This window comes from Clupea harengus, chromosome 1 (genome assembly GCF_900700415.2).
Source record: "Clupea harengus chromosome 1, Ch_v2.0.2, whole genome shotgun sequence".
In the NCBI taxonomy this organism is placed as follows: domain Eukaryota; kingdom Metazoa; phylum Chordata; class Actinopteri; order Clupeiformes; family Clupeidae; genus Clupea; species Clupea harengus.
In genome coordinates this window covers 13782816-13794927 of record NC_045152.1, presented here as the reverse complement: position 1 = coordinate 13794927, position 12112 = coordinate 13782816, and the positions used below count along the sequence as shown (strand labels likewise).

At 44.5% G+C, this 12112-nt stretch overlaps 1 protein-coding gene across 1 annotated transcript in view; it reads right to left on the bottom strand.

The window, feature by feature from the left end:
- Nucleotides 1-11821, bottom strand: part of taok2b (TAO kinase 2b) — a 29185-nt gene extending 17364 nt beyond the window's left edge. Inside the window, exons 1-5 of the mRNA XM_031568092.2 lie at nt 11235-11821; nt 8438-8578; nt 1080-1151; nt 417-518; nt 188-233 (exon numbers count right to left, since the gene is read on the bottom strand). Of these exons, the coding sequence (XP_031423952.1) occupies nt 188-233; nt 417-518; nt 1080-1151; nt 8438-8569 (352 nt within the window). The 5' untranslated portion in view covers nt 8570-8578; nt 11235-11821. The remainder of the gene's footprint in view (nt 1-187; nt 234-416; nt 519-1079; nt 1152-8437; nt 8579-11234) is intronic.
- Between the last annotated feature and the right edge of the window lie 291 nt (nt 11822-12112).

Genomic DNA, 12112 nt, shown 5'->3' with positions numbered 1-12112 from the left:
GCAGGTCTGAGGCTGACCGCTGACCCCACACACACACACACACACACACACACACACACACACACACACACACCTTCCAGCAGGTCTGAGGCTGACCACACACACACACACACACACACACACACACACTCTCACACACACACACACCTTCCAGCAGGTCTGAGGCTGAGCCCACACACACACTCACCTTCCAGCAGATCTGAGGCTGAGCCCAAGCAGTACTCCATCACCAGCTGGAGGAGGGGGGGAGGGGGGGGGGTTGCACAAGTTTTAGACCATGTTGTAAGGTTTGCACACAACCATTACATCAAGTGACGACATCCATCAACAACAAAACAACCATTTTCATCTGTTTGATTGCATGTAGCTCAGAAAACAACGCACACACACACACACACGCACACACACACACTCACCCAGGCCGTGTGTTCTCGCAGGTAACATCCTCTGTACTCCACAGTGTTGGGGTGTCGCAGCTTCTGAAGGAACTTCACCTCTTTGATAATATCCTGCCATTTCTGCAGCAAAGACCACACACACGGTTAGAAATCTTGCATAAAACACACACACACACACACACTTCACAGCTTAAAGTTGAGCACCCCCACCCCTCCGCACACACACACACACACACACACACACACACACACACACACACACAGCGATCCTATGCTCACAGCGGGACACACACACACACACACACACACTGTCCCACTGCAGCCAAGAGCTCTAGAGCAGCAACTGAAGCATCATTTCCTAAAACACACACATCTGTCTCAGCAGGCTATTGTTACATGATCTGACCCGTATGAACTGTGTGTGTGTGTGTGTGTCTTTTGTGAGCAGTGGATGGCTATGTTTGTGTGTGTGGCTGCCTGCATTAGAGCTCAACTACTTATGTGTGTGTTCACAAGAGCGTGTGGGTGTGAACATGAGTGAGTCACAGAATGTGTGTGTGTGTGTGTGTGTGTGTTACTGTTTATGTGTGCCAGTGTGAGAGAGGAATACAGTTTAGACATGAAGGAAGAGACACTGGCTACCGTGTGTGTGTGTGTGTGTGTGTGTGTGTCTAAATTTACCTCGTTGGACTGCTTGCCACTATAGGACATCTTCTTGATGGCGACCACCTCACTGGTGCGGATGTCCGTGGCCTGAGAGAGAGAGAGAAGATGGATGAGGAGAGGAGAAGAGAATAGAAGAGAGGAGGAGAGAAGAGGAGAGGAGAGGAGGAGAGAAGAGAAGAGAAGAGGAGAAGAGGAGAGAAAAGAGAAGAGGGGAGGAGAGGAGAGGGGAGGAGAGAGAAGAGGAGAGGAGGAGAGAAGAGGAGAGAGAGGAGAAGAGGGGAGGAGAGGAGAGGAGGGAGAGAGAGGAGGGAGAGGAGAGGAGAGGAGGAAACCAGGACAGAGGTTACACCAGCCCTGTAGACACCAGCAGCCATTTTGAGTGGGCTATTCCACCAGTTACATTATTCATTCACACAGAATACCTAATAAACACTGACCTCACACTAAACACTGAAATACCCTCTCACACACACACTGTGACCCCATACTAAATACTGAAATACCCTCTCACACTCACACACACACACCATACTAAATACTGAAATACCCTCTCACACACACACACACCATACTAAATACTGAAATACCGTCTCTCTCTCTCACACACACAGCTTGACAGCTCCTGCACCATCCCTTGTTTTTGTTTTGCTCTGACATTTTGGAGTGGGGCTAATGTGCTCAGTCACATGACCACACACTCCGTCACATGACCACACACTGTGAATCACTCATTGTCGTACCAGTGGAGGCAAAATCAAACATTTGGCTATTTGTTTAATAATTATTTATATTGTATAGGTCACGCAATATTAGGCTAGTTAATATGCTATTAATGAATGCATATTTCACACCAGACATTTTGGCCAGTGATATTTTCATCTGCCGGACAACTATGTGTGATACCGGCTAACAGCCTGCATGTGCCAGCTAACGCAAACCCCGTCACCCCTGTCACCCCTGTCACCCCACCTCTTCCTAACTGCTCTTCCGCACACACACACAGTCTCTACCTCCTCCTCCTCCTCCTCCTCATCATCATCATCCATCTCTCCCTTCACGCGCAAACACCCATGCACGCACACACAAGTCTCTACCTCCTCCTCATCCATGTCTCTCCTTCAAGCACACACACCTGTACACACACACATTTACCTCCTCCTCATCCATGTTTTTCCTCCTTCTCTCTCTCTCTCACACACACACACACACACACACACACACACACACACCCCCTTTCCTCTCAAACACTCTCCTCCATCCCCGTTCCCAGCAGTAAACTTCAGGGCTGATGGTTGTGAAGAGATCCAACTCTGAGTCACTGAGGCCCACACCCTCCACTTAGGGCTGGGCGGTATGACGGTATATTCATAGTTTTCAGTCACGTGACTACAATAGGTAGCTGACGGGCAAAAAGAACAGCGAAACAGCGTTAAACAGTGGACAACTTCGAGCAGTGCCGCCTACTCAACTACGATCGCCATCAACCACAGACAATACCACTATAGCCAGACAGAGATATTTAGAAAAAAATAAAATGTTTGATCCATTTACTGCACCCGCTGACATTTTTATTTCTTTAACCTCGACGAAGTCCCTGCCAGAGCTCCAGTGTGGAGATATTTACATCTATCTAATAGAAAATCCATCCCCCTACACATCTCAAAAACTGAAAGCCTACAAAAGCACAGATAGTTATTTAATTTTCAGAAGTGGATGGGTTCACAACGCTGTCGTCTGGAAGGTGAAAACAAAAAACATCTTCATAATCAGAGCAAAGATGAGTGCCATTTAATAGCTAGCTACCAGCTAGCGAGATACCTGCTGTTAGCTACGAACTACCTGCTGTTAGCTACGAGCTACCTGCTGTTAGCTAGCAGCCTTTAGCCTACCCAACCCTGTTCTTTATCATTTGACACAATTTTCTGGTTTAAACAAGTACGAACACCTGGTCTGGCGAATGACAACTTCAATTATCTTCCCATATATTTTCTACTGGCATTGTAGTATTACCAGTTGGATGACAAAATACACTAGCCTAGCCTACTTGCTTAGGTACTTGTCGCAATCTCAGAGAAGAAACCGGGTAATCCAATTTGAATTGTGTTGATGCTTTGTTTCTTGACTTTATTACTTGATCTATTCCTGTTTTAGGTAGTTATTCTGATAAATGAGGCGACCAGAACAGGGTGACTGCTTTTATTGCCAGCCCCAAAAGTATGGCTGCTTTACTGTGTGTCCGAGAAAAATTGACCCAGAAGACGTCTACAATCAACTGGTAGCAATGTGGGCGGTTTTTAAATGCGATAAAAACAAAATCCGGGCTTGTCTCCTCGCCGATTTGAACAGCCAACCGAGCAACAACTGTCTAGCATTTTACTACCTAAGTCAGACAATGTTAAAGCGGAGATATTAAATTATATTGAATGAAAGGTGGTCGGTTCCTGTATAAACTCCAGTGTTAAGACAGGTGTGGAATGTGTTTTTTTGCCCTTCAGCTGGTCATTCTGACGTCACGTGAAAACTATGAATACCGTGCAACGGTAGAAATGTGTCTACCGGGAGAGATTTGGCCATACCGTTTCAACCGCGGTATACTCTTATTTTGAAATCCAATCGATTTATTTTTAGATAATGACCTCCGAACTATACTTCATCCCCATTATTATACAGTAACTCGCCAAAACAATAGACGATTTTGTAGCCGTTTTGTGATTTCTGCTGAGAAATAAAATAGAACTCTAAAGTTTCAGGTGTTGCGTAGCAACCCATTACTTCCCGTTACGTTAAATGACCGGACTACTTGCGGAAAGATGGTCAGCGGTCATTACATTTTCGCAGCAGTGAAAATAAAGAAATTACAGACCTGCGAACGTTAGGGTGGCCCATTCAAATCAACGGAACTTTTTTGAACATTCTGAAGAGCCGTATAATATGATACCCAGTACAATTTTTAAGCACATAACCTGCAAGGACTGTCATGCCTACTTGTTGAGTAATCCTCGACTGTTGGGCAAGATTCAATATACTGAAAAATATGGACTGAAAAGTGTCTAGTGTAGGCATTTATTTTTCAGTATTTCAAAGTGAATGAGCTGTGAGAGCACAAGAACAGTGAGCGTCTAGCAGCGATTATCATATACATGTATGTATGTCAACGGCGATTACGGCCAAACCAACGAGATTCTAAGTAATACGGAGACAAAACTTTTTTTGGTACTCCACGTAGATCATAAACCCTCGAATATAAAAACGACTCAGTGAAATTCGTTTGAGAAATATAAACGCTATCTATAGTGCTTTTTATCCAGAAAAACTGCGGCTCCATCATTTACTTGCGTCTGTTTACAGACCAGTCATCACCTCGTCATCACGTTAGCACGTCGCAGCAACGGGCTGAGGCGGTCAATGGAGCGTCTATGTATATATGTCTGTGTAATGGCCAACTTCTTAATTTTTTTATTTTAATATGTGGCCATATAAAGAAAATATCTCATCATTATTGCGTTAACATATGGACACACATTGAAAAGAAAGTTTTAACACTTGAGTTATCTTCTGAAAGTACATTAAAGAACCACTGAAACATAAGCACTGGACTAAATGCCACAGAAAGATTTTTCCTTTTTCTTTTTTACATACACTGCTTTTATTTTACTATTTAAAGATTCAATGGATACTGGCCACTATTGCTTAGGCCAATAGCCTATTGAGGCAGTATTGTTTCTGCACCTTAGTGTTCTTAAGGGTCAATAAATAAATGTCTGTGGACTCATTTCGCCACCGCTGAAGTGTCCTCTTTTTCAAAAACCCAAATCTGGTCACCCTACGTATAATAAACCGTGATATATACCGTAACCGTGATATAAAATTACAAATACCGTGATAGAAGATTTTGGTCATATCGCCCACCCCTACCTCCACTGCAGACCCACTGAGGACCACACCCTCCACTGCAGACCCACTGAGGCCCACACCCTCCACCAGCGTCAAAAATACACGAGGGCAAAGGGCAAAACTGCCCCTAAGAAATATAATTTTGCCCCTGCTATCACTAGGAGAGGGGCAAAAAATGCCCCCATAATTTCCTCTAATAATAATTTAATGAACTTGTCAAAAACATCGTAGCCTATATGACCCGGTCCAGTTGCCATAAAATGTTTTAGATTTTCGCCTTGACTGATTGTTGCGTGTGCGTGAAGAACCGAACATTCTAACAAAAATTATAAATGGAGCGCTTCTTAATCAGACCTGTGACTGCGAGTGTGAGGAGAAACGAGGATCAGCAAACACAGTCTCCGTCACCATCTCAGGTTCCAAAATATACGATTTTCATTCGAAAAATTGAAGCTAGGTTGGCTTGGGGTGGAGGATGACGACGACGAGAAAAAGACGCACATTTTTTTCAAGGCACGTCGGATTTGTGGACAACGAGTTGCCAAATCGTTGTCAATCCAGCACAGGCACACTGACTCCATCAAGGGGAGCGAAAACATAAAGAAATACATGGCCGTTTATCACCAAGCGCCAAGCAACACGCCATCGCCTACGGTGAATGATATCTAGTAATAATATTTTTTTTATTATTTAGTTCGGTTTAGCTAGTTAAACGTTAGTTAGCTAACGTTAGCTAGCTCTGATAGTGCGTTAGCTACAAAGGCTTGCTTGCAAGCTAGCTAACTAGTCCCATCTGTATTTCCTGTACTATGGTAGGTACATGATTAAAGGTAACAAAAAAAAAAATCAATAAATATAATAAGTTATTATTATAAAAAAGAAAGACAAAACTTATAATTGTTAATAGTTGTTTAAAAAATGTTATAATAACAATAAATAACCACAAAGAAATAAGAATACAATTGAATATGATTGTCTGATTTATGTTTTCTGTTTGTTTTTTGTTCCAAAAATCTAAGAAAACACTTTGAATTTGTAGAGTACTGCTTAATAGTCTTATTATTGCCTTTTGATGACAATCCCCATATACTCTAAGCCTAAATAAGTATGTTTATTATTTTGAACATAGTTAAATGTTATTTCACAAGTTTCAAAAAGGGCCCCCAATTTTATTTGAAATGCCCCTGGATTTCAGTCAGTGGGGGCAAAAATTGCCCCCTAAAAAATATGTAAATGTCCTACCCTGCCCTCCACTGAGGCCCACACCCTCCACAGCAGACTGACTGAGGCCCACACCCTCCACTGCAGACCCACAGCAGACCCACACCCTCCACTGCAGACCCACTGAGGCCCACACCCTCCACTGAGGCCCACACCCTCCACAGCAGACCCACTGAGGCCCACACCCTCCACTGAGGCCCACACCCTCCACAGCAGACCCACTGAGACCCACACCCTCCACTGCAGACCCACTGAGGCCCACACCCTCCACTGAGACCCACACCCTCCACAGCAGACCCACTGAGGCCCACACCCTCCACTGAGGCCCACACCCTCCACAGCAGACCCACTGAAACCCACACCCTCCACTGCAGACCCACTGAGGCCCACACCCTCCACAGGATAAGCGCAGCAGACCCCAGTCCTTTTCCTGGGCTTTAGAGCTCAGATCTAAAGCCATTTACAGCGAGGAGCTCAGACACCCTCCTCACCCTGATCATGCAGTCCCTGTCTCTGAGCTGACACCCACATCACCCTGATCATTCAGTCCCTGTCTGAGCTCAGACACCCTCATCCTGATCATGCAGTCCCTGTCTCTGAGCTCAAGACACCCTCCTCACCCTGATCATGCAGTCCCCCCAGCCTGAAGAGAGCTTAGTTCCTGTGCTATGGGAGAAGAGAGCTTAGTTCCTGTGCTATGGGAGAAGAGAGCTTAGTTCCTGTGCTATGACTGGAGTCAGTATTTCTCAAGACACTAGAGCCCATACTGGGGCCACCCTCAGATTATAACTAGGGAGCTTGGACACCATCATGATCCAGCATGTGTGCTCTGACTAGGGTCAGAGTCCAGAACTAATCTCATCTCAGACGCACACAGACGTGGATTTCTAACTGAGTGCAGTTGAGTCCCAACCTGACTTTGGTTACTTGTGATGTGTGTGTATTGTAGCTGAGCTAGCACTATGGAATCTATACTTCAGAATGTCTGCACCCATTTCCATAGAAACACCTGTGTAGACGTCATTCCACACAACTCATTCCAGAATGAAAATCTGAAGCAACATTCCAATCACATATTTGTGATTGGACTCCTAATGGCGACGAAACCATTGCAGAACGTCACAGAGACTAGTGGTGCAGTGGTGTGAATTAATCGTTGCAGGCCGTCGGATGCCATTGCAGAAGATTTGTGTCATATCGCAGTTGCAAGGTTTTGGAGCGCTTGTCCCTCACAGCTTTTGTGCCGTGTAGTCACTCAGTCAGTCAGTCAGTCAGTCAGTCAAGACACGGCATCATTACAGGGTTCTGGTCACAAGAGACGGAGATCTACTCATTTATTCAGTTCGAAGAACATCAGTGTCTGTACAACATCAGTCAGAAAGTGTATGCTAACAGTCACAAAAACAAACATAATTCGATTGACCGTTGACTAGTCAGCTAGTTGGTTCATATAGTTCAAGTGGTGTAACAAAAAGCATTGTTATGGAAATGTTGATGCTATTGCAAGCAGTTGCAGCGGTCTGAACACCTCGATTTTAGAACTCTCTGTTGCAGCAAGTTGCTGGTTTCAGGTAGTTGCAGCTCGTCGCAAATCTCCAGTCTGAACTGGCCTTCAAAAGGCAAGAACGCAGGATAGGATCTGCTGCTCTCCGCGTGGTGCTTTACTTCAGAAACTAGGGCAACTATGACTACTATTTTAGACACTTGTAGAGAAACTTGAAATTTAGGAGAATTTGGCAATATTTTGATTTCGTGTTGCACTGATGCCACTGTTTTTAGACTGAGTACGAGTACTTACATATGTGTAAGCTACTTGTCGATACGAGTTAATAATTTGCCTATGCCGGTGTCCTACCCAACAGCTTCTGGTAGGCAAATCTGATAGGGCAGCAGAAAATGACAGAACACCTCCTGATAGCAGCCTTGAGTTTAATGTAGCGTTGCCATGAAGTGATATTGCTTAACGAGTATGAGTATATGAGCACGGTATCGGCCCGACACCCGATACTGGTATCTATATCCCTATTTTGATGGTACGTTTGTAAAGAAATGTGAAGAAAAATGTAGAATTGTTTTGCCTTTTACAACTCTTGGGCTTGGCCCTACATTCAAAAAGCGTTTTACGTTTCAGAAGAGTGTGATTCAGTGATTTACCAAGTGGAGCCATGGTAGCCATGGTATGGCATAGCTAGATTTCTTAGGTTGAAAAAGAGCCTTTCCACACACACACACACACACACACACACACACACACTTACGAAGTAGACGGCTCCGAAGCTGCCATGGCCGATCTCCCGGAGGTCAGAGAAGAATTTTTCGGGGTCCTCCCTGAAGAAGAGCTCCGCCACATCCGGGTCCTTCAGGCTCCCGGCCCGAACACTGGATGGCATGGCCAGCGCCTGGACACACACACACATTAGAATGAGACACATACACTGGACGGCATGGCCAGCGCCTGGACACACACACACACATTAGAATAAGACACATACACTGGACGGCATGGCCAGCGCCTGGACACACACACACACACACATTAGAATAAGACACATACACAGCCTATCTGCTAAATGGCATTGCAAACGCCAAAAAACACACACACTAGAATAAACTACAAAAACACTTTTGCCTTTTTCGATGGCCAGCACCTGAACACCCACACACTTCAGAATAAGCTGCAATAACATACACAGCCTATCTGCCCCATGGCATGGCCAGCCACACAGAAAGACACACGGCCACACGGTCACACACACACACACACACGGCCACACAGAATGTGAGCTTGGACAACAGACAGCTTGTCACGAACACAAAACAATTTAACACCAATCACACCTCTTGAAACCTACCACACACACACACACACACACACACACACAGACACACACTAAATATATAGTACAGTAACAGCAACAAACATCTGACAGGCCATAAGCAACACACAAAGACACACACACACCTGTTTAACACACTACAGCAGAGGAGACATCTCAACCCTCACAGGAGCTGACTCTGGACAGAACCTGGCCAAGACCTGGTCCAGATGTGGCCAAGACCTGGTCCAGACACACCAGATGTGGCCAAGACCTGGTCCAGACACACCAGATCTGGACAAGACCCAGAAGCTATCTGGAGTCTTTCCCTGCTGCTTTTGACACAAACATAGGCCTCCTTAAGCATCTACATACAAACATACATACATACATACGCATGCACACACACACACACACACACACACACACACACACACACACACACACACACACACACACACACACACACACAGCAGAGTGCTTTACAGGCTGTGTCTACACATTAATTACATACAATAAACACATGTTAAGGCACACTCCACTGAACACACACAATACAGCATCCCTCTTTTCTTTTCTTCTCTCACACACACACACACACACACATGTAGGTTCGGTCAAGCATCAAACTGATACACAAACTGCAAATGGCTGACTGTATGGCCACTTACTGAGAAAGCACATCCATAAACACACACACACACACACACACACACACACACACACACACACACACACACACACACACACACACACACACCTAATATGTTATGGTTCTTGTGTTGTTTCATATTGCAAATCAAGACACACAGAAAGGAGGTCACAGCCAGACACTTATATGGGTTAGGCCTACATCAAAACATACAGTTACAAATAGCCTACTACTTTATGACCCACATCACACACAGTTAATGAATTACAGCAGGGCCACACACTGCTATGAGACGCCACAAATGCATATGAACACGCATTATACACTCCTCTGCGCCATATGGGGTTGAGGTAGGTCTTCGGTGGAGCTTTTGATACTGGCACTTAAAAGTAGCATGCATAAATAACCACACATTTTACAATTACTCCACTGCAAATAGCCTGCCACGCTAGCTAATGAATACACCAGCGTCCAAATTAGACTGAATTTGGGAAGCCTATATAGCACAAATTAGCACAGCAGTCTGGTTCAACAGCTCGGATTTTTGCTGGTTTTAGCAAACTAGGTTCTAAATTTGAATACCGCACAACGCCATCGTTTCTTTCGTCTACTGAGCAACGCATACATACAGTGGAACCATTTCGGACCGATTTATGTTCAATAATATTATAACCACGTCAAATGAGGGCCATTTTTTCTCAGTTCATAGGACCTGGGTGTTCTGGCGAAGTTATAAAGAGGAAGGATAATTGAGCCCCGGTAATACGGTATTAAGCAAGACACCCACAACGACTGTTCTGCATTTCCTCCGATCTTGCATGAACTGATATCTGACATGATCAAAGCCGTGATGCGCATATTCGTACATGAAAACCACACACGGGATATGCCATACAAGATTGTGCAGTGACCTACTTAAGGTCTATTTGATAACTTCAGATTCAGATTAACACCATTCTGATACGATATGGTCATTTTCAGGCCGATGGTCAAGTCAGCAGAGTCGGAAGGGATGAAGGGGGAACATACGACACAGGTTTTCGCTGCCGACAAACGCCTATTGTATGTTACACGTTTATTTAACGGTAACGTTACCAATAAACGGCACTTACCCAGACACACCTAAGTTGCTATATTTAAGGCGCTGTTGTTACAACCAGCAATAAAATGTCTTTGGTCTAGCCATCTGGCTATTTGACAGCTGGCCAGCTAGCTATGCTACGTGTGAATGAAAAATACAGGTCGACTGGCTGCAATTCATAGCCTGCGCTAGCTCCCAGTTGACTGATCAATTAAGAGCTAGCTGGCTGGCGAGCTAACTAGACGGTTTGATTTGCTGGATGTACCTCTAGCGCAAGCAGCAATAGCAAGCTAGCTGTCTTGATTTTTTCTTGCCATACGACAGATGGACCATTTTAGGCGACAGCAAAAATACAGATTTACCATAAAGTTACATTGTGAGCATCATCTTGCAGACATGCATGCAAAATCTGATATGTCAAAATAATCACTAACAAAACGTGATTGCAAGCAGGCTAGGTGCCATTTATCTGGTCAAGCAATAAATGATTTATGACTGTTCCCTACCGTGGTGTATGGAATCCACTGTAGCTAGCGTCAGCTAGCTAACTGGCCTGGCAAGAAAAATTGAGTTCTTTCTTCCCCGTTTTTATTCAACGCACACAAGTTGCATTGTCTTTCATATGGACTCCATCCTCGAAATGTTCGACGTTCTTCTCCGTTAACTGATCAGCTAACTGGTCGACTGGTTAGCTATCGCTGGCGGCGTCTCACAATTTATCTGACATAACCTATTGGAACAAGGAATACTCCCTGCTAGCTCGCTAAGTGTTAGCTCTCCAGTCAAGAGCCTAGCCTAATAATCAGCTGATTGTCAATATGAAACGAGTCACTAAATTAAACGAAACTCAATAGTGCATTGCATTTGTTGCCAGGGTAATTGTAATAATTAATTTGCGCTTATGTTATTCCTTCAAATGATTGCTGACACAAAACAACTGGCTACACCATTTCTATTTTCCCTTTTCTGTTTCATCCGCTTTTTGTTCAGAACTTCATGATGGCGGAACGGGGCGGGAGCCGGCCGGAAAGCGGAAAAGCGTGAAAAAAAACAGCGATTTCTTCTTTCTTCTGGTGCAGCAGAAAAGGAAGCATTCAGACACCACTGTCGCCGACCATAGGCTTGGAGTTGTAAATACAAATGCGCGTCACTGAAATGACTAATTTATCTCACTCAACAATTAGTCAGCAGGTCTGTCATGCTTACGAGATTACATTTTATTCCATATAGAAATGTTAATACAATTGACTGTTTGGGTTCACTGTATCTATAATAATAAACTTCAAATGGCCAGACCTGTTACACAATCACACAAACATACACAGGCCATACGCATATGTGTTTGTTTGTGTGTGTGTGTGTGTGTGTGCGTGCGTGTGTGTAT